At 38.2% G+C, this 27,869-nt stretch overlaps 4 protein-coding genes across 10 annotated transcripts; all 4 read left to right on the top strand.

Annotated features, from left to right (window-relative positions):
• Window positions 1-1,520: 1,520 nt before the first annotated feature.
• LOC135637162 (YTH domain-containing protein ECT1-like) lies at window positions 1,521-10,299 on the top strand. Its single transcript, XM_065149641.1, has 9 exons — window positions 1,521-1,729; window positions 3,409-3,476; window positions 3,554-3,731; window positions 4,334-4,404; window positions 4,489-4,831; window positions 4,919-5,043; window positions 7,321-7,821; window positions 7,951-8,163; window positions 9,621-10,299. The coding sequence occupies exons 1-9, from the start codon at window positions 1,696-1,698 to the stop codon at window positions 9,963-9,965; spliced, it is 1,878 nt and encodes a 625-aa protein (XP_065005713.1). The 5' UTR covers window positions 1,521-1,695; the 3' UTR covers window positions 9,966-10,299.
• A 1,034-nt stretch (window positions 10,300-11,333) lies between these two features.
• On the top strand, window positions 11,334-16,574 carry LOC103981668 (U-box domain-containing protein 52-like). Of its 5 annotated transcripts, none has more exons than XM_018824655.2 (12): window positions 11,335-11,721; window positions 11,812-11,995; window positions 12,125-12,207; window positions 12,978-13,099; window positions 13,188-13,387; window positions 13,490-13,547; window positions 13,654-13,900; window positions 14,062-14,163; window positions 14,228-14,656; window positions 14,815-15,570; window positions 16,069-16,194; window positions 16,297-16,574. In XM_018824655.2, the coding sequence occupies exons 1-11, from the start codon at window positions 11,470-11,472 to the stop codon at window positions 16,168-16,170; spliced, it is 2,535 nt and encodes an 844-aa protein (XP_018680200.2). In that variant the 5' UTR covers window positions 11,335-11,469; the 3' UTR covers window positions 16,171-16,194; window positions 16,297-16,574. The 5 variants fall into 5 exon arrangements, with proteins under 5 accessions (XP_018680201.2, XP_018680200.2, XP_009396685.3 ...); XM_009398410.3 differs by having other exon boundaries at window positions 16,294-16,574; XM_018824656.2 differs by having other exon boundaries at window positions 11,334-11,715; window positions 16,069-16,574.
• A 2,759-nt stretch (window positions 16,575-19,333) lies between these two features.
• LOC135635321 (fasciclin-like arabinogalactan protein 14) lies at window positions 19,334-20,257 on the top strand. Its single transcript, XM_065146326.1, has one exon. It carries the CDS (start codon window positions 19,334-19,336, stop codon window positions 20,255-20,257), a length of 924 nt encoding a protein of 307 aa, XP_065002398.1.
• A 1,727-nt stretch (window positions 20,258-21,984) lies between these two features.
• LOC103981198 (zinc finger protein 4-like) lies at window positions 21,985-25,698 on the top strand. Of its 3 annotated transcripts, none has more exons than XM_065147847.1 (3): window positions 22,088-22,564; window positions 22,671-22,724; window positions 25,075-25,695. In XM_065147847.1, exons 1-3 carry the CDS (start codon window positions 22,562-22,564, stop codon window positions 25,444-25,446), a joined length of 429 nt encoding a protein of 142 aa, XP_065003919.1. In that variant the 5' UTR covers window positions 22,088-22,561; the 3' UTR covers window positions 25,447-25,695. The 3 variants fall into 3 exon arrangements, 1 of the variants encoding a protein (XP_065003919.1); XR_010495842.1 differs by having other exon boundaries at window positions 22,099-22,564; window positions 25,159-25,694; XR_010495843.1 differs by having other exon boundaries at window positions 21,985-22,724; window positions 25,166-25,698.
• Window positions 25,699-27,869: the final 2,171 nt, after the last annotated feature.

Raw genomic sequence — 27,869 nt, 5'->3', positions numbered from 1 at the left:
CGATTCTCAAGTTGGGCTGATCCCGATTCATTCGCCGTTACTAAGGGAATCCTCGTAAGTTTCTTCTTCTCCACTTATTTATATGCTTAAACACAACGGGTAGCCACACCTGACCTGGGGTCAGAATCAAAATTGGGTGACCAACATCTTAGAGCAGAAGTAAACACTGATTAGGAGCCAGGAATAATCCAAAGCTTCAACACTGATTGAGTGACCAACATTCATCCACACTTTACACGTAGATCCGACCCACTTTCCACCACTTTTCCAAACACTGTCCCTCACATGATCCCTCGAATCCATTCCCAAGGCTTCATTTAACCTTGCTCTTATCCACCTATCCACCCATGTTTCCTTCCTAACTTTCTTCTTTTGGGTCTTTGATTTCACCGGAAAACACCAAAAACTAATACCAACAAGTTGCTATCATATAAATTCTTCAACCCCTCATGTCATTGTTATAAATTAACACAAAAGCCCACAAGAAAAAGACCATTAACTACTACCAAAAAATGCTCTCTCTCTTTCTCTCTCTTATATTATCTCATTCTCCTTCTAATTAATATCGTGATATTGCAACAATAGTTAATGGTAAGAAAAGAAAAAGGAGTAAGAAAAACTTGTTGCTCTCTCCTATTTGTTGTATATTATTTCTATCTCCCAATTACTATTATTAAAAAATTTAACAATACAAAATAATATAAAAAAGATTAATAAATGCTATCTACCTCTAATTTTTGATACAAATTCTATTTACATGAGGCTATCCATAGCTATTTCAACTAAAAATCACCTTGATTGAATAATTTTGACGATTATAAGCGAACTAATTTAGTCAATAAATGATAGAAAAGTATGTTCATGACAATGATTTTGATTTATACAGTGAAGAAATTTTTTTTTTGACAAAAAGATAACTCTTTTAATCTTAAAATTTATCCAAATCTAAAAGTCAAAGTCTAATAGTCAAATTAGGTTAGTTTAGATCTCCCCACAACACATAGGAATTCACATAAATAAAAATTATATGTTTAACTAGCTTTTTTTTTAATGACATGATAATGTCTTTGGTCAACTTTCCCAGCCATGCTTTTGACTTGATTGTATTCCAATCCTTCTTCTTGATGTGTACAAATTGAGTTAGAATGAGCCTAATTTAAGTCAAACCTGGATTAAGAGCAATCCTATTAACGTGGGTGTCCAAGCCAATTAAAACTATTTATAATCTTAATCAGGGTTAATTACAAAAAATTATATATTATTATTAATTTCAAGATAATCTATTAGGAGTCTTTAATCGTAGTCGATTAGAGTATGCCTCACAATAATTATTTCCCTAATTGGACGTGTACTATAAGTTGTATGATTAGGTAGAATTGGGGACGGATTAGAACAAAAGAAATCAAAAAGGAAAAGAATATAAAAAAACATATTATATTCTCCCTCCAATGTTATTATTTATTATTTATTATTTATATTATTATTATTTTTCCTTCCTCTGTTATTATCAGAAGAGAGGGCCGCAGCCGTTCTTTCGCCCCTCCCAATCCAAGCCGCATCTCGGAACAAAGACTCTCTCTCTCTCTCTTCTCTTAAACCCTTCGTCCCCGAGGAGAATCGAGGAAGAGGGGGCCGCAGAGTCTTCATCTTAATCCTTCTTCTGGAAGCGGACGGGCCTCGGGATCTCGGTTCGATATGGAGACGAGTCAGCAGGCGCTGGATCGTATCGGTATCCCCGATTCCTTCACCGGATTTATGTATTGATGTATTCTTGCCAATTATTTTTGGCTTTTGTTGCATGGTTGATTCATAAGGATGTGATCTTTGCGGGGCGTGATTTGGTTCTTGTGGTTTGGGCGTTGTGTCGGTCCCGAGTTGTTGATGAAGACGTGATTTTTTTGCGGCAATGTGGGTTAAGGAGCTGGGTAAGCTGAAATCTCTCGTGACCTTGAAACAGGTTGTGATAGAGCGATCCGGTGACTTTTGTGGTGAATTTTCTTAGATCTCCCTTTGAATCCTTGTGTAATTCAGATAATTTTTGTGCTTTTTTTTTTTTTTTCTGGTATGTAGTATCAAGTAGAGAGATGGAGATTACGTTAACCTGTAACATGGGCAGATCCACCACTATAGCGGGAAGTTGGTGTCGCCAGGACTTGGATACGAGTTTTTTGTGCTAAATTTGAGAATATGGTTTTGTGTTGTGAAGAATGTCATCGCCACATCTACTATTTTGCGGATATAGGATGCTGGAAAACACCACAAGTCTGATTTTCCAAGGCCTCCTTTGTTACCTTGATCTAGGGCAACTGGCATGGATCTAACTTTCCCATTTTCCTGTTAGATAATAAAAAGTGTTTGGTGATGTCGTTTATATATCGTTGGGATGGAGAATTCGAGAGATCAGAGAAGTAACATAAATGGGTTGGAATTTAACACTTGAAAACTTCGCTCGAGTTGTTTCCATAAGTTTGATTAGTGGTCTGAAATCCTTGTTTTTGCAACTTGAATTTGATAGATCTAGTCCTGTCGGTCACAATTTCTAGTTTCTAGACACTCTTTCTTCAAAAATGGGGTCTAACTACTGTCTCAGAAGTGAACAGAGGATTTTACGCTAGAGAGTGAATCTGGTGCGGCCTTGGACATTTTAAACTTAGCAATTGTTGGATTTAGCCCTGCAGAAATGTGTTGATTTAATCAATATTCATCCTTGATTTAATATTTAGGATGTGCCACATGAATTAATTCAGTCATACACATCGTGAGATGACAAATCAAGCATTGAGCACGTTCAAACATTTGCATTTGATTTGCATTTTATTAATTAGACAGAATATCTTTTTTCTGGCCTTGGATGTGGATGTTTGCAATTTCAGATTACTGGTGCTTCTTATGTTTAGCTTCAGAAAAAGGTTAGAGTTTTTATTTTCCTAATCCGGTGTTTGTGTCCTTGTATGATTTAGTGCTTAAACTCAGAACATTTTCTAGTGCAATAAATCTATTGCTGTTTGTGGAATACTATTCCATATAAACCAAGTTTCTGATATATGAATGAGCATATTTCCTTGAATTTTTTAGTGCTTTTTTCTTCAATACTTCCGGTTACCTTTTGTGGTTACGGTCTGTCTTTTTGACCTTTGGTTCTGTAATTTTACATTCAAGTTGATGTTCTTTTTATGTACATATATGCACCATAATAAGCATACATTCATACGTGTAATATTTCATGTGTATTTCACACTATGTATGTGATGTTTATTTTTACCTATGCACGAGCTTATATGTGCATATAGATAAATATACATATTTGTTCAAACAAACACATAATGTATTTACAGGCACCTACATTATACTTGCATTTGCCGTAGTTAACTAATAAGTTGTTATTTGTACTCTCCTAAAACTCACCAGAGCCTTTGGAATCATCAACTGTAGATGGTGATCAGAAACCTGTTAATGTTGAGACCTTGAACGAACAGGTATTTACACTTTGAACATACTCTCTTTTCCTTATATCCAACTTCTAGTCATTAATAACTATCTTATCTTTTATCAGCCACCTTCTGCTATAGATGAGAAAGTGACAACCTCTAATGCTTCAGATGAGTCAAGTAACATAGGTCTCCCAAGAGATGCACAAGACCATTTTGGTTCTTCTGATGCAGTTAATGATGACAGTATAATTTTTCCACCAAATAATTTGCCCCCTCCGGCACATGTCTTCTGGTATAGAGGTTAGTTTTTGTCCCAATATCCATTTGTGCTTTCTAATAGTATTATCTTTTGGCATACCTGTATATGGCATTTTTATCATCATAGCAAGCTTGTAAATTTTGTATGTTCAAAAGTTTTATTACATCGATTAACTCTTATTTTCTGAATCTACATTGAGACTCTAAATTTCTTCTTTTTGAACTTGCATGAGATAAAGCGGATATTTCAGCCTTAAAAACACTGCTTGCTTGAGTTTACCTATAAGATGGATTATCTGTAAGAGAGCATACACGTAAAAGTTTTAGTCCTGAAAGCAGTTTTAATGTTGTTATGGTGAAGTTTAATGGGCCTTTGTGTCTTATTAGTTTTTGTCTTATCGTTTGTTATTAGAATTTCTTTGTTTGCCTCTCTTTATCGTTTGATGCTTTACATAAATTTATAGTACCTCTAAACTACTAACTTTGCATCCAAAGAAAGTTCAACAAAGTTGCTTTAGGTTACGTTGGTTTTGCATATTTTTCTTCAGTTGGATCGATTTTCTTTTCTCTATGCAACTTCGTAGTTATTTGATTCGGATATATGAAATTGGAAAAACATATTTGAACATATAATGTTGCTTCAGGATATGAAAATCCAATTGCTGATGAGTACTCTCGACATTTAAATGTTGAAGGCCTAGAAGTTGGTTCCACTGTAAGTATCAATATCCATACATCGACTCTATCATTTTACCTTCTATTTTCCTTTTGAATCTTCTTAACTTTTATTGTATTGTAGGGTGTCTACAATGAGAATCGTTCACTCGTATATCATACTGGATATGGGTACAGTCCTCAGATGCCTTATGGACCCTATTCCCCAGCTACAACGCCTCTACCTTCTATTAGTGGAGATGGCCAACTCTACACCCCGCAGCAGTTCCAGTTCCCAGGTGCATACTACCAGCAGCCAGCTCCTCCTAATATGCCGTTTCTGTCTTCACCAACTCCAATACCACAAGCTGATTTGACAATGCCCATTGATCAGCAAGGAGCATTTCCTGTTGATACCTCAAGCTTCAACACCCACCCGTTTGGACCAAGACCTGGTTATCAACTATCCTATGGGTCTTTTGGTAGAGGTAGTTTTGCCAGCAATTAATATAATACTGATTCTTGTGATTCACGACAAGTGTTTGATGGTTTTTGCAATGGTGGATTTTGGTCAGATTGGTTGAGATCCCCAGAGGGGACTGGGTCTGTGACTCCATTATCACCACCGGCAGCTTCTCCCCAGCCAGTTGGTGCACTCATGTCATTTGGGCAAAACACCATGCCTCCAACTTATGGAATGGTAATGATTACTTATCTAGTTTCTTTTGTATCAGAGTTTTCTAGCCTCTTCGATGACTACTATCTTTTGTGTCTTCGTATCTCTAAATGCATAGTTGTATTTGTTCACCGTTTGTGACTTTCTAAACACATCGATATAATTTTATCAGTTTAACACGCTTAGTTTCCATAGTAGAATTTTGTTTCTTATACAGCTTAGTGTAGGTTGAACCAATAATTGCTGCTAATTAGATTTAATACCTTTGAATTGTGACAAATAGATGAAAAGATGGATACATACATAATAGATTAACTATGAGAAAGTAACAGATAATCATTAAGCTTAATGTAGGTCTGTAAGACTAATATAATTTTGTTACATCTGTCCCAAAAGTTCATTTTCTCTATGATAATTGCGTTTCATGCATTTTGTTAATTTTGTCTGCTAATTGTAATACAACAAGAAGTTGCATCAACACTAGTGTACCATAAGATAAACCATGTTTACAATTTTTTTTTAATCAAATAAGGTCTTAATATGATTCATGAGATTTTACAATTTGTTCATAATGCTTTAACTGGTTCTATTATGATTCGACCTGATGGGATAACTATCCTGAGTCTGAACCATTGACTCAAGATGCTTAAGCTAAAGTTAATAGGAGTACACTCGTCAGGGTGTTGCAATATCCCCCACTGAAGGGTTTGATGTCCTTGTCAAGGCCCAATATAGTCTAGATCAACGATTTTAATAGGCGCTTGGGCAAGGCGATGCGAGGCCCGAGAACCTTGCTTCATGTCCAGGCGATGCGCTTCAAAGAGGCGAGCACCCGAGTTAAACCAAGCGGCCGAACCAGCGTTTTCTGTCGCCGACATCAACCTCCCAGCATCCCTCTACGCTGTCGTTGTCTCTCTACGCTGTCGTTGCCTCTCTTCGTTGTCGTTGCTCGCCGCTGCAATTGTCGTTGCTCGTCGCTGCCACTATCGCTACTCGCTGCTGCTATCGTTGTCGCTGTCGCTGTCGTGACTCGCTCACTTGCCGCTCCTGTTGCCATTGCTCTCAGTCAGCAGCCTCGGTCTTACTCTTACTCACATCGACTTGATAGTATACTGTTAACAGTATCTTAACAGTATATCGTAAACCGTATACGAGTAATAATATTTTTTATATATTAGATTAATAATATATTATTTTGATTTTAATACTACTAATTTTTATTTATTTGAAATTATTGTTATTGTTTTGAATTTTGAGACTTTTTGTTTGTGATTTTGTCCTTTAGACTTTCTTAATTTAATATCATTTTTTATTTAAATAATTATATTTATTAATTATATTATATATTTGTATATTTTAGCATCTCGTTTCGCTCGGACAAGCGCTTAGCGCCTTGAGCGTTTTTTGACCTTAGTGCCTAGCGCTTTTTAAATCACTGGTCCAGATCAAACTCTAGCATTATTCATGTGAGACATAGTCTAGTGATAGCTTCACATTGTGACGTACCGTCTGGCCCCATCCATAAGTAGCCTTAACCTGCCCCATTCACATGTAGCTTAACCGGCCCCATACATGAGTACCCCTAACCTACTCGAGTCTCTCACCATTCTCCAATACTATGTTAGCTCTGATACCAATTATCACGATCCAACATGATGAGATAACTGTCAATCACTAATTGAAAATGCTTAAGCTGAAGTTAGCAGTAGTACACTCATAGCTTCTCTCTAACGGTGTAACTTTTTTGGTATATAGTCATGATTTTACATATATTCCTGACATATGCTATTGTTGGTTAGTGTTCACCATGTTCATATTGCCAAGGTTTAAACCAAAGAAACCTATTTACAAATTTTAGGAACCTTTCACAAATGCTCTCATTGAGAAACACAATTAAATTTGTTGCAAGGTACCATGCTAGGAAAAGAGTTGTATTGTTAAAGATTAAGCCATCTTAGTATTGTGCCTTTGTTCTCACCTTTTATTTCATTGAAGCAGAGGTCAAGTCTTTAAATATTCTTGGGTCTTGGGATTTGAATTGGCATTGCTTTTGCTTGGTCTATATTAGTTAAATTTAGGTATGGGTTACATCAATTTTCTTATTATCCATATGAAATAAATTAAAACATTAGTTTGTCAGAGAATTCTAAAGCACAGTGTGTATATATTCACTGGATGTGGCTTCAGGTTGCAAGACTGAATTTATACACTGTACATAAGGTTCTGCTCTATTATTTTAAATGTTCATGCCTACTGATTGTTTCTTACAGTATATTCATTTGATTGTCTTATTGCATTCAGGCTTCACAACAACACAGATCTTTGTATGGTTTTGGATCCTCTATCAATTCGCCCCATGGTGGGCTGTATCATGGTAGCATTTTTGAGACATCTTTTCCTAGCTTCGGATTCAAGGACCAGAGCTTGATTGCTCTGGACAGAAGGAGCGGAGGAAAGGGAACCATGTACAGTCGCAATGGCAATCTTGATTTTCTAAACGAACAAAATCGAGGGCCACGAGCAAGTAGAACAAATAATCAGATGACTGAACACAATCCTTCGCTTGACAATGGAAACAGTTCTTCAAGGGTTGATAAAAAATTGTATAATAATCCTGACTTTATTACAGAGTACAAGGATGCCAAGTTTTTTGTAATTAAGTCTTACAGCGAGGATAATGTTCATAAAAGCATCAAATATGGTGTTTGGGCTAGCACTTCCAATGGAAACAAGAAGTTGGATTCTGCATACCATGAAGCAAATAAGAAAGAAGATCCTTGTCCAGTTTTCTTATTTTTCTCGGTAATTTCATTCTTATTTCTCATGTACTCTTTTCAAGTTTTTGTATTTCTGTTTGGGTTTAACAGTTTCCCATGTTAGAAAGTTGGCATTATTTTATTAGCTTTGTAACAAAATAAAAAAATTGTACAGGTAAATGCAAGTGCACATTTCTGCGGGGTGGCTGAAATGATTGGACCTGTTGATTTTGAGAAAAGTGTGGACTACTGGCAGCAAGACAAGTGGAGTGGCCAGTTCCCTGTGAAGTGGCAGATAGTGAAAGATGTACCCAACAATCTGTTTCGGCATATTATTCTTGAAAACAATGACAATAAGCCTGTCACCAACAGCAGAGACACCCAAGAAGTGAGTTTCTTCTTTTGACTATGAACTGTATATTGTACAGACGGTTTATATCTAGCTACTCTTGAATTAAGTACCTGGCATGTGAAAATTACCATAAAATGAGTTTAATTAGCGAATATTGAACATGGATAGATTATAAATCATAAGGAGTCAAGAATCCTGATCATTTTGGATATCAATTGTGCATGAGGTTGTAAATTGAGATTTCTGCTGAGAGATGACGGAGTTCTTAATAATTATGATTTAACCTTGAAACTTGGAGAGCTACCATGGACAGGGTGGGATGTTGCAAAAATAGTCTGGTCTATGTCTAGAACATGGTCTGTGGCTCTAGGCATAAGGCCTAAACTGTTTCGACTATAGTTGGATATACCCTAGGAGGGGAGAAGGTGCATGCCTACAACACTATATTTATGTATCATGACACAGATTCAGCATAGCACATGCTGATATGTCTCTGGCATGGCCATCCTTTTAGCTTACAACATGCAGCCATAAATTCTTTCCAATTGTATTTATTTGACATTACCTATTTATTATTATATGTAATGAAGAAACTAAAAATTTATTAGTTTAATGCTTGTCATTGAGATCAGATTCCCATATTACAATCTTATTTTTATTTAAATAGTTTAAGTCTCCATTCGAATACACCAACTTTAGAATATTTTTTGCATTCCTTGCATCATCTTCGTGTCACCTATCTTGCCCCCTCCCTCTTTCTGGTCCACCTTCATTTATATTTATATCTTTTACTTTTCAAATTGAGGATCATAGAATTGTTTAACTATTGTAATTCTTCTAAATGTACAGCATTTTGTTTTTTGGGATCCGAAACCAATTCTTCTAAATGAGCTATGTTAGATGATCATTGATCTTGCTTACAGTATGAATTGAGCCCTTGAATGGAGCTTTGGTTTATTGTGGGGGTTCACACCTGTGATGCATTTTGTTGATTTTGTGCCAAACTTGTTGTCAATGATTTTGATAATTTTTTGGAGTAAACATTGCCGACAATTAGAAGTTTCCTATGGAATCAACTGGATTTTCTATCTGGTAATGTCATGTATACCGTCAGATCCAAATGTCAAAGTTAGAGGGAAGAATAAATCAGACGTTGATGGGTTCTTTATTCCATGATATAATTAACTACTAGGACTTTTAAAATTATCCATAATTTGCATCATCATATGTGTGAACCTAGTCAAGATTGAAATCCATCAAGACAATTGTATGAGCTGGGTGTATGATGCTTAAAAGCTTAAAATTTTCAGTCTGCTCTTTCTTAAATCTCAACCAATGTGTTGAGCATTACTTCATTTCATAAATTGATTTGATACTCCATAATTTAACTTGGGGCTTCTCTTGTTTTAGTTATGCCCTCTACGTGGTTTACATTTGACTCACATGGTTGCCTGGTCTACTCACTTGTTTAACTTGTGTTTGAACAATTGCAGGTGAAATTGGAGCAGGGTCTGGAGATGCTAAGCATTTTTAAGAAGCATGAATATGAGGTATCAATCCTTGATGACTTCGAGTTTTATGAGGAGCGGGAGAAAGCCATGCAGGAGAGGAAGTCCCACCAGCACCAGCAACAGCTATCCAACTCAGCATGGCCTGTTCCAGCAGCTCTTAGGGATGATCAGAGGAACACAGCTACTATGTCTGGAGAATTCATTGGCCAGATCTCAGAGAAATTTACGCATGCTGTCACGTTGGAAGAAAGAAGCAATGCTGACCCCTTGACAGATAAAAATAGTTCCTTAAATACTGCTGTTGCTTCCAAGCCAAAGGATCTGTAGAAACCAGCAACTGCAGCCATAACAATGAGCAGCTAGAAAGTTATTCAAGAGTATAGGCCTCTTATTCAGATCCTTAATGTTCAGAATGACTGATGACTAGGTTTGGTGAATTAGGCATTGGAAAAGCTGTTGAGTAGGATTTCTAGTATTGTTGAAGCAGTTGTACAGTTTGTTGGCCATTCAAGAAAAAAGAAAAGAAAGAAAAGGGAAAAAAGAGAACTCTATTTTTTTTCCTCCTCCCTTTGTTTCCTTCTGACAGTCTTTGGCAGATCTGGAGTTCTCTACTAGCTTTTGTAAAGTTCCATTTGAATGGCATATGAATAATTTGGCCGTATCGTTCGGTTCCAACTCTGTCGATCTTAGTTTTCTTGTGACGCTAGTACTTTGTGTCTGGCACCATGAAAAAAGCTGAAATGTTTCAGGTAATACTTGGTAATGTCATTGACATGTTTGAGTTTTTTTTTTTGCTGATTATTACATGATTCAATAGCTATGTTAATATGGCAGGCCACTTAATTAAAACTGGATGCTCAGTCCAGTTTTGGAACTGAGCTCTCTATCTCTTAGTTGTGATCTATCTACATCAGTTAACGAATTAGAAATGACCCAAAGTTGATTGTTCTTGTGTTGCTCAAGGACTGTTTAATCAAAGTAGCATTATGTTCTCTCTGCTTTTAGGTGATCAGTCCTAAATGAGTTTAAAAGTTAATGTGGTGTAGAGCTTTGTCATTCTGAAAAGGTGATTTAAGGTCTCTGCTTGTTTCTCCATTTTCAACTCTTATGTTGCCCGTGATGATTTCCCAACTTTTCAAGAAGCTCATGAATCAATCTGAACAGGTTTGTCTTCCATGAACCAGTGCATCGATTAATCTCTATGAAATGTTTTTCTTGGAATAAATTTATTTTTTCTTTCTATGAAATGTTTCTCTCGGAATAAATTTAGTTTTCCTTTTTATCAGCAGAGCGATGATGGTGATGATGACGAGACGAAGAGGATGACGAGATGTTAATGATGACAGAATATAAGCAAGCAAATAAGAAGGAAGATGATGAGGAGATGTTAATGACAGAATATAAGCAAGCAAATAAGAAGAAAAGACGAAGAGGATGATAGATGATTTCCTTTAAAATCACATAACATAGCACATAAAAGCTATATTTGGAGAAAAAAAGAAAAGAAAAGATATATATTCTGGGTCCCAATATATATATATAGGTTTTCTAGTATTTTTATATTGTACGATATTTAATTTGAACCGACTAATAATAACTTAAAATCGCTTGGGTTTTTAGTATTAGCCATTATATGGAGGAAGCTCTCAGTAGAGTGTTGTCACGTGCTGACTCGACAACAAACGTAGCAGCCACATTGTGACCCAGAAATATTTAAGCCGAATTCCCTGTGCCATACAATTGTAGCAATCCGAAGTGCTGCAGAACCCAAAGCCATGCAACGAATTCGAAGACTGCAGAGAAGCAGAGGGAGGCAATTCAGGGCCATGCAATGGTCAATGTGTCAACAGGTAATGGAACCCCCACCCCTCCATCCCCGCTGGACCTCACAAGAGAAAGAGAAGTTCTCAGATTGAATGATATCGAGAGGAAATTGAGGAGGAGGAAGTGGTGGAAGACGAACGATAACAACAAAGCAAGAGAGGGAGGAAAAACTTTTCAGTTATCATCTCCTATGCCTCTCAGCGGCAGAGGCATCAAGAGACCGACGGATCCCAAAGAAGGAGAGGAAGAAAGTGTAAAAGCAAGCTCTTTTGCTTATCTTTTTCCTCTTCCCATGTCCATTTTGCGTTCCATCTTCTTGTTCCTTATACGCTGCTGTGATGCAGAACAGATGTTTGTGTCAATGCTGAGAGGAATGTCGCACAGGGAGAAGGCAAATAGTGCAGCATGCCGACTAGTAGCAGTGGCCATCGACAAGGACAAGAGCAGCCAGAGTGCTCTCAAGTGGGCTCTAGACAATGTTGTCACCAGAGGCCAGACCCTGACCCTAATTCATGTCAACACCAGGCCCTCATGTAAGATGCCTTATCCTTGCTCCTCCCGCGGGGCTTATGCAAACATGATCCTTGCATGATCTATCCATGCAGAACGCTGCAAAATATTTTTTCTGATTAACTGTTCCTTCTCCTTTCGATGGGATGCAGCGGGTTACAGAGATGATGCTTCCTCTGCGGCGATTTCGAGGGACGTGTTCATCCCATTTCGATGTTTTTGCACCCGAAAAGATGTAAGCCACCTTTTTGCCTTAATTTAAGATTTTAACTTAGTAAATGCGAGTATTTTGTAGCCTGGGCATAGGTCTCGGCGCTTGAATTGTGCGAAAACTAAATGAGCAACAACATTAGTTCTCAAGCCAAGATAAGGCGATAGAAAAATTAACCGAGTGTATTTATGAGCATAAATATCTAAGATGTGCCTAAGCTGTTGCTCAAATGGTTGAGGTTTGGAAACCCCTAGTTTTGCAAAAATTCAGCACTAGGTGAAATTTATTGATGAAGAAATTTTAACATCTCAAATATTTTTAGACCACTTCCACATTCGCACTACTGGTGAAGAATCTACTGTTCCTTTCCTAGCAAGCAAAATATTTAGGAGCAGTCAAGGTACCTTGAGGTTGTATTCTACCTCCTGTTGCCGAAAGCAGCATCTCAGGTTCATGCAATGGTCCTCCTCGAACAAGGAAAATTCTTAAGATACTTGGATATATTTCAAGAAGAAAGCCCCTGGCAAGAGGAAGTCGACTGCTGTCACCAACTCGAGAAGACTCACAGTATGGACAATTTGTTCTCTTGATATTCTTTTAAACACCTACCAGTCGATGGTGGGTGGTGTTATGAGATTAAATCCACCTAATGCGCATCACAACAAATTATGCTGCCCAAGACTAAGCTCCAAAATGTGATTGTAGTCTTTTGATATATGTACCATCCTATCGAGAAAAGCTCATCCTTCAATCACAACACAAACTGAAAGCATGATTTGTGTATTCCTGAACAGGTGCAATGCAAAGATGTCATACTTGAAGACACTGATGTTGCCGAAGCAATTTCAGATTTCATCACACATGCCGCAATTGAAAAGCTAGTCGTTGGTTCATCATCGAGAGGCGGATTTGTTAGGTTGTCTTGAACTACTTGAACACTTCTTTAACTAAGTGGAAGTCTCTTGGACCTCCCCATAATACTTGATTTTTCGTATTTCCCTCAGATCATTTAGAACCATTGACCTCAGTGCCAGTATCTGCAAAGGTGTGCCTGATTTCTGCACTGTCTACATCATCTCCAAGGGAAAGGTCTCATCGATGAGGAATGCTGTCCGGCCTCCTCCAACCATCTCTTCTCTCCGGAATCAAATCCAAGAACAAGCAAGTGTTAATCCTGATCCACAGGACCATAAACCCAAGAATGGTATGAAAAATTTGTGTTGCTACAAGCACTATATCAGTGTGTGTGTGTTTTTTTCTGGCTTTTGCTGCTTCTACCCCTAAAGAAAACTATGAAATTTCTCAGTGCCACATGAGGCTGCATTGTCTCCATGGTGTCTGCAAAAAGATGCTGAATCAATCAAGTAAGAACTTCCATCATCAAAAAAAATATGTAGAAGGCTAATGTGTGAACAAACACCATAAGTACCCTCCAAATATGCTGAACAATAAGATTTCTGCCTCAAATAGGTCACCTTTTACCAGGGGAGGACGTACTTCAACTACAAAATCATATGGAGATTTGATGCTGGACAGCGATATATCATTTGTGAGCAGTGGTGGGACAAGCATGGAGCACAGCTTCCCTCCAAGATCGTCAAATGTTTCAGACAGCTTTGATCTCAGTTTCGAGTCACTGTCCCGATCCTTAGGTTCAAACTCTGCTGGGAATGATTTATCTTCCTTCTCTTATGAGAGCTCATCATCTCAGGCTATGGTTAGTCTATTCCTCTCTCACTACTAGGAAGAAAAAATTAAATATAAAAAAGAAAAGAGTTTTACTTACAGACAGTGATGTCTAAATCATATCAATTAAATTGATGTAATATAAGCCATTCACAATGACAAATGGCATGCATATTACCTTGCAACTTGCAGGAAGATGTGGAAGCAGAGATTAGGAGGCTAAGATTACAACTCAAGCAGACGATGGACATGTACAGCACAGCATGCAAAGAAGCACTTACAGCTAAACAGAAGGTAATCTTGCCATCGGTGCCCACAAAAAACTGAACTTACTTTGTGAAAATGCCTTCCTCTGCAGGCAATGGAGCTCCAACGCTGGAAGGTAGAGGAAGGGCAACGACTAAAAGAAGCTCGACAGGCAGAAGAAGCAGCTCTTGCTCTAGTAGAGAGAGAGAGAGCAAAGTGTATGGCAGCAATACAAACAGCTGAAGCATCCAAACGGATTGCAGAATCAGAAGCACAAAAGAGAATCAGTGCAGAGATGCAGGCACTCAAAGAGGAGGAGGAGAGGAGGAAGGCCATCGATTCATTGTCACATACAAGTCTCAGGTACAGGAGGTACACAATAGAGGAGATAGAAGTAGCCACCGAGTATTTCGCGAATGAGAGGAAGATTGGAGAAGGTGGATACGGTCCTGTTTACAGATGTTACCTAGATCATACACCTGTTGCCGTTAAGGTTCTTCGTCCTGATGCTGCCCAAGGAAGGTCACAGTTTCAGCAAGAGGTATGCAACACGGGCACCCATGCTTTCACAGTATCACAACTCTGAATTTTCAGTTCACATATACTCAGAGTCTCCTGTAGCAGTACAAATTATATGGAATCTGCCTAAGTATAAATGTATGACTGTAACAATTTTGTTGTATCATCTTCCATGGACAGGTTGAAATATTATGCTGCATTCGACATCCAAATATGGTTCTTTTACTGGGTGCCTGCCCAGAATATGGCTGTCTTGTATACGAGTACATGGCAAATGGGAGCTTGGAAGATCGATTGTTGAGGCGAGGGAATACACCACCAATCCCTTGGCAGCACAGATTCCGGATCACTGCAGAGATTGGCATGTGCCTCCTCTTCCTTCACCAGACTAAGCCGGAGCCGCTTGTTCACAGAGACCTCAAACCTGCAAACATCCTCCTTGACAGGAATTATGTCAGCAAGATCAGTGATGTTGGTCTCGCTCGCTTGGTTCCTCCATCTGTAGCAGACAGTGTCACCCAGTATCGCTTGACGGCGACGGCTGGCACATTTTGCTACATCGATCCAGAGTATCAGCAGACTGGCATGCTCGGTATAAAATCCGACATATACTCTCTTGGGATCATGCTGTTGCAGATCATTAGTGGCAGACCTCCCATGGGGTTGACACACTACTTTGAGCGTGCAATTGAGACGGGAACATTTGTAGAGATGTTGGATTACACAGTGCCAGATTGGCCCATGGACGAAGCTTTAAGTTTAGCCAAGCTGGCACTGAAGTGCGCAGAGCTTAGACGCAGGGATCGGCCAGATCTTGCGACGGTCATTTTGCCAGAACTCAACAGGCTCAGGGATTTCGCGGAGGAGAATATGCAGTACTCATTGTTTGGGAACAGCTCACACCTCTCACCTATGCAGAGTCAAGTTTCTACTCAAGTATGTTAACTTCCCTAATACAATTAAGTTTGTTAGGAATTGTCCGACTCAAATGAATGCAGATAAGGCATGTCATTAAGTTATGGAAATACCTGTGGAACAATAAACTTTAAGTAGATGAAAGGAAATTAGGAAGTGTGGCATCGGGAACATGCAATATAATATTCCCAATTCCTTAGCAAATGCATTAGTTAACCAAACCTGGAGATTACTGTACAGAAACAATAATAGAGATTATCATCCATGAAAAAGCTTTAAAGGCCTCTAATGGTCATGCTATGTCATGGCAATTGATAATATGCTGATTGTAGATTTATTATTGCACTGATATTCTTCAGTTTGATAAAATGGCCAGATTTAGAACAAATGCTCAACTTAATGACATATGATTTCCAACTTGAGCAAGATAAGCTCAAAATTGTCAGATCATCAACATCTCATAATGAGAAATAGTAGATGGCCCCATATGATACTTCTTTTTTCTATCTGTTTGTTTAGGAAACTAGAAGCGACCCTGAAACTATGCAATCTGGATATGAAAGTTCGATAAGCCGATTTAGTGAATCATCCACTCCTGGAAGAAGATTGAGCACTTCCTGAGATGGAGGAAGCAGTTCTTCTGGGGTATATCTCCACAGAAAAAAAATGAAATGCTTCTTACATCTCAAAAATATTTGTGGTGCAAGTCGAAAGTAATATCCTGCTTTTTTTTTGTGGTGACAGCAGCATTGCCAAGCAGATATCATAACTTCCTTCTCTATACCAGGAGTAAAAGAACTCTCCTTCTTGGAGTCTTCTGACAATTTTTGTACTAAGGGACTGTGTTTAGATGTAGAAAAGCATTGCTGATGGAAACCAACAGCAAGTGAAGGCCTATAGAAACTGGCTTTGTGTTCTTTTGAAGCATATTACTTCTACCTCATGACAACATCAAGAAATTTGAAATGTATAGGTCGCAGAAGATTTGCTTCTACTAGTATATATTGCATGCGTCATTGCCTTGCCTTGCCTTCTTCTTTCTCTCTCTCTCTCTCTCTCTCTCTCTCTCTTTGTGGAATGTTATGAATGACTACAACTTTTTCCTTCAATAGTGACTTGAGTATTTTTTTTCCTCGACTCCAAAATATATAAACGTTGAAAAGCATAGGTTTCTTTTCCATGTTCATGAATGATAATTTATAGTCTGCTTATCATCTTGATTTTCTACAATTCACAACAATATATATATATATATATATATATATATATATATATATATATATATATATATATAATCATAACCCAAGTTCAATAATATGAGTGACCTATTAACTTGGTGAATCTAAATCACATAACTCCAAATACTTAAGCCAAGTTAGTGATAATTGGCTCATTCTTATTTTCAATATGAAGCTAAATTGGAACATCAAAATCTATCCTAGTTTAGGATTAAAAAAAAAAAAAAGGATTCCCCACTATGTCTATTATTAGCTTTGGTTTAATACCAATTATCTCAAACTGATTTGACGAGATAATTGACCTATTAACTTGATAAGACTAAAACATACCACCAAAAATATTTAACTCGCTTTACAATAGTGGACTAATCTAATCACATGTACCTTCACAATCATCTTTTTTTACTTATGAGACGAAATTGTGACATCATATATTTCCTATTTTGATGCTGGAAGATTGGAGAATTTTGGGAGTAGGAAAATACAAAAGGCAATTCACGCATCAATCCATAAACAATTAGATATGCCAAATTTATAAACCATATTTGCCATCAATCATTTCAGGCTTTGTGAAAACTTCTTGAATACATCTAACAAAATACACATCTAAATCTTTAATGGGTGATAACACCCCAAGAAATGTGGGGATCCAAGCACTGTGACATCTTACCTAGTAATGATCCAACTCATTTGTGCATGAAAGTCCCAAAAGAGAGTGATGACAAAAATTTTCTCCGTAAGGCAAATCACTGATCCAGAATTCATAAGTACAAGTCAACAATAAACTCATCAAATTGTCATAAATCGATTCAAATATTTGTTCATATGAGAGACTAAACAGAATAATAACTTTGGCCTACATCGTTTCTTCTCGTAGACGAATCAGAGCTGCTAAGTGACCATGCCAACATCATATTTTGTCCATTCCAAGTTTTCTTGTTAGTTCTTGCATGAAAAATTTTCACCTCAAATATAATTAAATTAGAGTGAATTAAATTGATCAAAACTAATGGGATCGAACACATCGATACAATCGATAATCTATAAATTTAAGTTACTGGAGTGTGTGTTAGCTTCCATATATTGTGTGTGACTTACAGATGACAGATGGATGATGTATTATTTCTTTATATTTGTTTATAAATTGGTGTAAGTGTTTTTTTAGAAATCTCATTGAAGTAACCAAATTATAGTTGGAAAGTTAAATTTATGATATCGGTGAAAATTGAATTATAACATATCAATCAGTCTCATGTCAAAAGTGAATAAGATTAAAATTAACCTGAATATAAGTTGATAGATCAATTAATCCACCTCACCTCTTATGATATATTGTCCAATTAAAACATCTTTGAAAAAAATGATTATTGAGTATTGATATTTATAGATAACTATATATTGATCGAATTTTCATCTATAATATCTTTAGATCTCTAACTATGAAGTTTGAGGATCAAATCTCATATCACAACTATATCAAATATCGATATTATAATTTTATGAAACTCAAAGTCATTCTTGTTTTGCTTTGCACATATTTTTGAGTGATTATATAATTATATATATATACAAAAATGTATATTAATTCCATTGCAGTTTTTAGTCAAAAAAAAATTATTCTTATCAAAGTCTCTATAACAATGGCTAGTTTTTTATTTCAAATACAATACCACTAAATATTTGGTTTTGGCTATATATTGTTATTATAATAAATATGGTTCGTAATATCGTATCATATCGATATTTCGACCTGAGCTTGGTACCGGTATGGTACGGTATATCGAGCAGTACATCCAAGTGTACCGAGTACTGTAGCACTGCTACAATGTACTGGTGCACTGTACTATTATTATAATAGTGCATTGCAATAGTAAACTGTACTGTTACACTCCTACGATGCGGATCGATAGCGGACAATCCACGTACCGTTAGCCTGTCGGATCGGTACATATCGTCCGTACCGGATGGTACGATTCGGTATGATTGATAATAAAAGCTACAATTTGCAAAGTATTTATGCAGCATATTTGGAATTAATTACATTAAGAAATTAAGCACTCTTTTCTTCTTATTTTATTCCTTTAAAATGAGAACATATAACTTCACATATGTCTAAGATTCTAAAACTATATTATACAAAATATTCTTCTGTAACTACTATTTTAATTACAAATTTAAAAATTCTTTTGTAATTATTATTTTAAATTATATCTTTAAATATACTCTTTTTGGACTAGTCAACACCTCATGGTCGGACCAGATAGAATTGACCTCAATGAAAAAGTCAAACTTCTTCTTCCCAAAGAAACACCAGTTTGACCAACCCACCAGGTCAACCATATCTCTTTCAACACTCCCCCCTGCTTCCCCTCCCCTCCCCTCCCCTCCCATCATCCATATCCGGCCAAGGTAGCAACCAACATCCAAATATAGACGACCACTCTTCTTCTTCTTCCTCTCCTCCCTCCAACTCTACGTATATATAAAGCGTCGCCCTTCTCTTCTTCCCTTCACCTTTCTCTCCACCTTCCCAAGACCTCACCGCCATGGATTTGGCACCGGCCGCCTCCCTCACCCTCACCCTCTTCCTCCTCTTCCCCTTGGTGGCTCCCCACAACATCACCAAGATGCTGGCCCAGTTGCCCGACTTCTCCACCTTCAACGATCTCCTCACCCAGACCCACCTTGCCGCCGACATCAACAGCCGCTCGACCATCACCATCCTCGCCGTCAGCAACGGCGCCGTGTCGTCCGTCTCCGACGAACCCATCGACACCATCAAGAAGATCCTCTCCCTGCACGTTATCCTCGACTACTACGACGACAACAAGATCCACAAGATCTCCAACCACACTGCCATCCTTACCACACTCTTCCAGGCCAGCGGCGGCGCCGCAGGCCAGAACGGCTTCCTCAACGTGACCAACATGGAAAACGGGCAGATCGCCTTCGGCTCCGCCGTGGCGGGCTCCTCTCTCACCGCCAACTTCGTGAAGGTCCTGGCCACGCAACCCTACAACATCTCGGTCCTCCAGATCAGCAGCGTCATCGTTCCTCCTAGCCTCAGCGGCGGGGCTTCCAGCAACCACAGCACGAAACCGCCAGCGTCATCTCCTACACCGACGGCGGCGCCCAAGACGGCCCCTGCGCCACGGTCATCTCCTACGCCGACGGCGGCGCCCAAGACGGCCCCTGCGCCACCCACAGCAGCGCCCTCAGAGGCCCCGTCCGAAGCGGCGTCACCGCGGGCATCTGATGCGGAGTCTCCGGGCGGAAAGACGGATGATGCGCCAGCGCCATCAGGCGCACCGGCTTCAGCGGGCATAGACGGATCACCAGCGGGAGCTCCGTCCGACGGCGCCGACGCCCCGGAAGGCGACGGTGGCGGGAAATCCGCTGCGGACCGGGTGGGTGCTGGTGTTGTTGGGCTCGCTGTTGCCATGGGTTTCGCCATGTTAGGCGCTCTCTGAATGATAGTCGATTAGGAGAAGCTCTTAGCTACGTGCATGGCCAAGCATGCATATCTCTTGCATGGTTTTGGGAGGTATCACGTTGGCGCACGGTCAATCTAAATCATTAACTATGCATAAGTCTTTCAATCCCAACACTAATGAGACTCTGATTCATTCATTACTTCCACTTCTTGGAGCTTACTAAAACAATGAATTAAGACACACCTGCAAGCGTAACATTTATTAACCTCACCTTGTATTCCTACAGATAACATTACCTAATTACTTGCTTTGATATACATCCGTGACCTACTTTGTGCTTCTTCTCGTGACGCCCAACGTCCCGCCCCTGCCAATTTAATGCCTTTCCCGTTGGTTTCGAGAGTTGGCATGACGTCGGTGGAGCTCTCCAGCGCCGTGCAGCTCAGAGTCTGCAGCAGCCTCCATGCGCCCCTGAGCACGTCGCCGTCCGACCTCGCGCAAGCCCCGGCTGCGGCGCTCCGCCGCCTCTGCCGGGTTCTGATGTCGCTCATGTCCGTCTTCGCAGGGACCCGCAACGACCCGAGCACGAAGAGATACCACCCCGGCGGCTGCCTCGCCACCTGAGTCTGCGGGAGCGCATTTCCGTCGCAGTTCGACGCCTTCCTCAGCCTCCGATACTCTGGCTTCTTGCCACCGATGACCCAGAACCGGCTGCGCCGGTCGGAGCCATCGGAGACGGCGCAACTCTTCGGCGAGCGGACGACGACGCTAGGGACGTCTGCCCGTTTGGGCTGGGGAGCGCCGAAGGGGATGATTTTGCCGTCGAGGAAGACGTCCGTCGCGGCGCACATGGGCGGGAGGGAGCCGGGAGAGCAGGAGGAGAAGAACTCGAAGGGATCAGGCTCTGCCGCGGGATCAGAGCGGCCGCCGGGGCCAGAGGGGACGGCCATTTGGGGAAGCGTCGAAGGAAACTCCTTGGCCTTCGGAGTTGGGAGGAGATGATGGGAGGAGGAAGGGGTGGTGAGCGGAGACTTCATATGACGAGAGAGAAAGGTTGGCCTCAAAGAAGAATCTAATGGGAAGGAGGAACCATATCTCTCTCTCTCAACGAGGTGACACAACAATGGAACCACAGATCACAAACTTAAATTTTGATTATGAAATATATCTACACAAACAAATACTATAAAATAGGAAAATTGTATGCTTTGTCAATCAAGAATAAATGCAAAAAAATACCTACCAATAATATTATGGTGAATAGAATAAAGACAGATTTACTACCATATTTTTATTAAAATCATAATAATATATTACCATAAATTCTATCCTTTCCTATTATCTTCAGCCGTAATGTATTCTCTCAATGTTTTTTTTTTTAGATGTGAGATATATAGCTCACCATTTTAGATATTATCATGAATAAGTAAAAAATCAATAGTTATCCGTTTCATTCGAAAATAAAAATCTCATAAAAAATTTCGTGACTCAAAAAAATATATTATACCCGAAAAAATATGACATAAACAGTAATAAATATGTTATCATTATTCTAAAAACATATATATATATATGTATATATATATATATGTATATATATATATATATATGTATATATATATATATATACATATATATATATATATACATATATATATATATATATACATATATATATATATATATATATATATGTTTCTTATAATTATTATTGGAAGGAGTCTAATAGATGCCTTTTTAAATCATGACAATGATAAAAATATTTAGTATCCTTTGGATATATGTTAGATATTATATTTTAAATCAAAGATAGAAGTGACCATGCCATATTTTTAGTACTGAGAGGAATATGTCATCCCAAATATATTAATTTGGGATTTTAATTTAAATGTAAAATTAATGGTTCCAAATTACTGAGAAGCGCTCGTATATTAATTTAAAATATTTAATTTTCTATCCCAATTAATATGGAAGACCAAAATAACTAACTCACTAACTAACTAACTAACTAAACTCTGCCCTTTCTGTGGTGGTAGCCGATCGAACTCGCCACCCGAGGAGAGGGAGGATGGGAAGACCGAAGCCGTAGAGGTGCGGCCTTGGCGCCCCATGGCGGTAACGATCTTGCGGGTCGCGGCCGTTCTCCGAATAGATCTTAAGCGCCCCGTCGTTTCCTCGTAGATGAGCGCCGAGATGCGCTTCGCCTCGCCCATACGCGGCAGCCGCCCGATCGCCGGCTTCTTGATCCTCTAGTTATTGTTCCTTGGAACTTTCCGGTGCCGTTTCGTCCCGCCTTCTGCTGCGCACCCGGATCGCGGATCTGGTGGACTCCCGCGGCGGATGGTATGCCGTTTATTTGATGGTCTTCGTATGCTCGCTTTGCCCTTGAGATGGGAAACCGATCCGTGGTAGCTTCTTGCTTCTTTTTCTGACCGTCGTATTCACGAAGGTCTCTGTTCGTTGGTGGGAACGAGAAGTTGCCGGATTCAACCTCGAGGAAAAGGTATTTGGGCTAAATACCCCTCTTGTCTTGTCTTACAGCGAGATGCATGTTAATTATTTGAAGAAATATGTCAATCATTGAAGTGTCACTGTCTTTGGAGAACGAACTAACGATTAGATGGAGAGATAGCAATCGATGATTGAACATTGAATCAAAGTGGGTTTTATCATCTCATACACAGTGTATGAAGGATATTAATAAATAGATTTTATCTTATATACAGACTTAGTTTTTAGATGGAATGATAACAATAAATAATTAAACAAATATCAAATGAAAATATTGACTCTCCTAGTATCAAGAATATAAATGCATAAATTTTGTCCTGTGTAAAGACTTGAGATTTTAGATGAAATGATAGCAACTACATTCATCAAATGAAAATACTGACCCACCCACTTGCAAGATGTATTGGCCAAAGACATCCTTTACTTCTCATCTGATGTTACATATGTTTAGTCATTTTAGTTAGCGTTGAGTTTTATTGAGTTGAGCACAATTGAAGTTATGTTTGGATTGGCTTTCTAGTGTAACATGAAACAAATTATGCCCTAAAACGAGCCTCCTGCTAATATGAGGCTCGAGGAGGATCGATATACATAGTCTTTTAAAATTATTTTTGACAATGCTAGCCTTGTTTAAACAGAAATGTAGACCTTTTTTTGCTAATATTGCTAACATGGACATTTCGTTAGATGTTAATGGAAGGTTCACAGTTTCATTTACTGGTCAAGGCTTAGACCGGTATCATACTGATCTGTACCAGTGTACTGGATTTCAGAAATTTCTGAAAAGTAAAAAACTGAAACAATAAAAAAAAAACCTGTACAGGGCCTAAACCCCCTTCATTTGGTGGTAGATGTCGTGTGTCATTTACATTGGTATGCATACTGGTGGATTGTTGGACTGGTTAATATAATCTATATCATATGGTATTTCAAACCTTATATTTATCCATGGCATTTGACTGTATAATTTAGATACTGGGAATTTCTTACTAATTCGAGATTAGCACAATTTAAACAATGAAGTGGTCATTTGTTGAGCAGCTTTAGGTACAGAATAAGATTTGGTCGTTTGAACATGTCACACTAGGTCTAGAAACATCATGGGCTCACAAAAGAAAAGGATGTGGGGCTGCATCTTCAGCCAGCACGTTTCTTTCGTCAATTTCTGGCTATCACATGGAAGAATGTCGGATTGCTGGCAAATACATTCTCTTTAGCCAGCAAGTTTTCTTTGTTAGTGTTGTCTCCATCAATTTAGGTCCGTTACATGCACACGGAAGCAAGCAACTTCTCTCTAGCCACCGCAACTGACTCACTGCCCCACTGGTGAAGCAGACCCTTTGTCATATGGTACAATGTCTCTGTTCCTGTCACCAGTCACCACCCAATAATTCGGGAAGGTTGAAATGATAAGAATTGCATGGTCTAGACTTGTTTGGATGTATCATGGCACATCAAGCATGTGTTGAATTATTCTTGCCCACTGAGCAATTTTTTCTGCATGGTACTGAGTTGAGCATCACAAGCTTATGATCTCAGTATTTTGACATGTCCAAAATGACAATATGGATGTATGTCCTCTAGTTACAGATGCATCTCAATAGATAAGTGGATGAGAAGGACCTACCAGTAAAAACTGACTGGCTTTTCTGATGGATAGTGCTATGAGATGAAATCACTGTAACTTCAGTCAATTTAACATAATAAACATCGGGAATTTTACAACAAATTTGAGCAGAAGGATTCCTTCAAAATTGTGTATCTTTGTTCGGTAAAACCATTTTGTTTAGAGTTTAACATAAAATTAAGCTTTCATGAGGCTTGTGCTCTTTCTGACACCATGCCGTTGATTCATCTCCGTCACTCATTTTTGTTGTGTTACACAGCTTGGATAGTTCCTATGAACAGTATGTATTGCATTGACAGGAAACAAATAATTGATAATATTGGATTTGTCTTTTGGAGTTCTTGAGAAATTTCCATTTAGACTTGAGACTCTTGAACACCACAAATTGGTAATTACAAATTCCAATGAAAATGAAAGCTTAAATTGAACATGTCAACATGCATGTGACAATTATGCAAAAAATTGAACATGTCCCGTTTTTGTAACTTTGCAGCTAACGACTCAGTTGCATGTTTTGTCATGCTCCCTTAAGTTTCTTTGTTCAGAAAAAAAAATGCATGTGACAATATGCAGAAAATATTTCAGTGACATTTTAAAATCGTGAAGAACATTGCTAAGTCTGCTCATAGATGTTTTCCTTTTGAATACAGTGTCTTCTCTTCTTGTCCTTATCCTTTTTCTTCATGTCGCTTGTCTTGTATCCTTTCTCTTCTAGCTATATAACACCACAGTTCACACACACACAAGCATTGCTCTCTCCGGTTCATTATATGATTCAGCAATGGAGTTGGGACTCAAGAACGCAGATGATGACCTGAATCTGGAGCTGGGGTTGCAGCCATGGAGTAGTCTGCCGGAGCCAGTGATGATGTTCACCTGCTCCTACTGCCCCCGCAAGTTCCACAGCTCCCAGGCTTTAGGAGGTCATCAGAACGCTCACAAGCTGGAGCGGAGCCTCGCCATGCAGCGCCGGGAGCTGGCCTTGGCCATCCGTGAGAAGACAGACGGCTTCGGATCTACCAGCAATGGCGGTGTGGATGATAGGAATAAGCTAGCAGTAGAGATTGACTTGTCCTTGAGACTATGAGAACGTTGTTGAGTTCCGAGTCAACTTGTTCCATGTTCTTCTTCCTTGTATTCTGATTAAATAGGTCAGATCATGATTAGATCAAGGTGGACTACTGTTTGAAGTAGTGATATAGTCTATACTATTAGATGCGTTCATTAAGAGTGCGGTCTTGTGAGTTGCCTTTATAAGTTACTATAGATTTTTTTTTCTTTAAATTTGTATAGATTAACGGACGAATTCCAGAAAAAACTTTTGTTTTTGGGCTTTTAATGGGAAGTGCCTCCATTTCTAAAATTTCTTAATATCGTCTGTCTTTTTCCTAATATTTGAAATGTTCTTAATTTGACAATCGATCACCTATTCATTTTTCCTCCTTTTTCTCGTTTCAATTATAATATTCTTAAATTGTGTTATGATATTTTCCACAATATTGGAAAATGATTACGACATTATAAAATAATATTTTTATTCAAATTTTATATTGAAAAAATATTATATTTATAGTGTTTTTACGCACGCTACAGTTACAATATTCTTATACAGTGCTACAGTGTTTTCTGAAATTATTGAAAACAGTGTAAAAATATTTTAACCGAATCAGTCAGAACCAAAAAGAGAGAGAGAGAGAGAGAGAGAGAGAGATGATCGAAGATATTTCATGTCTCAGGCAAAGACGGACGTCATTAGGAAATTTTGAAAATGAGAGTATTTCTGAGAAAAGTTCAAAAAAAAATTTGAAAATTCACCATTAAGCACCCCTAACATTTTATGATATGATATGACATAGTTATTAACTATCTAATCAGTGTTAGTTACCATTTGATCAAATGTTGTATTGTTAATGCAATGAAGGGGGTACTGAAAATTCTTATGTTTTAAACTCAAATTATTTATCGATAATCATGGTTATTACTGTTTGAGTTGATTTTATTAGAAAACTGCTAATAAGTAATATATTATCTATTTATTTATAAGGGCAAATATATGACTACGCAATCAAGCTCTCGACTCTAATATGTTTAGTTTTATGGGACATAAATATGTGCGGCGAAATGGATTTCTATTTGATCACAACCATCCATCTGATATATGGTGGACGGTTGGTGATTTTCTTTATGTACTCGTAGGTAACGACCAAGTTATTGTAACATCATGATAGAAGCACCGGTATGAATACTTATAGATTGTATGTTGATATGAAACTAAGAACCTGATTCATACTATCGATATTTCGATATTATGTGGTCGATACTTTATGCCACTCAGATCAATTTATAGTCGCTCAATCGATATCTTAATACTATCTGACTAATATCATGATCTTATATGATGGATATATCAATATCATATAACCTAACTAGTTGAGCTATCACTATGTTAGCGGGCTTGACACAACACGAACGTAGTCAAGATCGAGAGAAGTGCACAATTACTCTACGTAACCAACATTAATCACAATTACTCTAAGAATCTTTACCCAATTTTTTAAATCTTAGAGACAAAGTTATATAGGGTTTGACAATCTTGAAGTAGACATGTTGATCCTAAACTAAGTTCAAACTAAGACACACGTAAAGGAAGACATCAATTGGTTAACAAATGTATTAATAGAAGAATTGAAAATGCATTTTGAGTGTCATAAGATTCAACTTTAAGTCATTGACTTTGGCATGCGTTATATTATAGTACAAGAATTTATAAGGTTAGTTACCATAAATAATTATCCACTTCTCAAAGAAAATTAATATTTTTCTTTTATTAATGAAGTTGAAGGTTGTTTGATACATCAATGAGTTCAGAGGTCCAGCATGACATCTTATTACGAATCTGATATTAGGAAACTAGAAGGATCTGAATAAAAATTACATCCGAAGCATATCTAATAAAAATCCCTCTAATGCTTAAGTTACGGAGGATTCGAAAAGTATTAAAGCATATTATGCTTGATTTATTCGACAAATTATGATAGGCTTAGTTAGAATTGTCTAAGTCGTGAGATACCCTTGTAGTAATATCATGCATTTAGCTTGAATTACCAAAGTTGTAAGACACTTTTGCACCAATGTCATAAACTTAGTTAAGATTGCCTAAGTCATGAGGCATCATTACGTTATCCGTCCACAAAGAATCGACCTAGTTGCAACCTTGCTCAAGTCCTAAAAAACTTGTAAAAAAATAAATTGACTAGCTCGAAAGCAAGAGACAAACAAGTCCCAATGCCTTACGAAGCGAACAACTTTATAAATAATTTAGCAAATATACGGTATGCAAAAGAAAAAAAGAGATGAAAGAGAAAACAAGGATTTTAGAAGATAAACGAACAATCCTAAGTCTACAAATAATTCCTCACTGGGTATCGGGAGCGTTAGCAAGTTCCTGTAAGCTTAATGTGCAAATTTATGAATCCAATCAAAGTCCAATACTACCCTAAACTCTCATCC

Source organism: Musa acuminata, chromosome BXJ3-4, assembly GCF_036884655.1.
Source record: "Musa acuminata AAA Group cultivar baxijiao chromosome BXJ3-4, Cavendish_Baxijiao_AAA, whole genome shotgun sequence".
Classification (NCBI taxonomy): Eukaryota; Viridiplantae; Streptophyta; class Magnoliopsida; order Zingiberales; family Musaceae; genus Musa; species Musa acuminata.
This window is presented reverse-complemented; position numbering and strand designations above follow the sequence as displayed.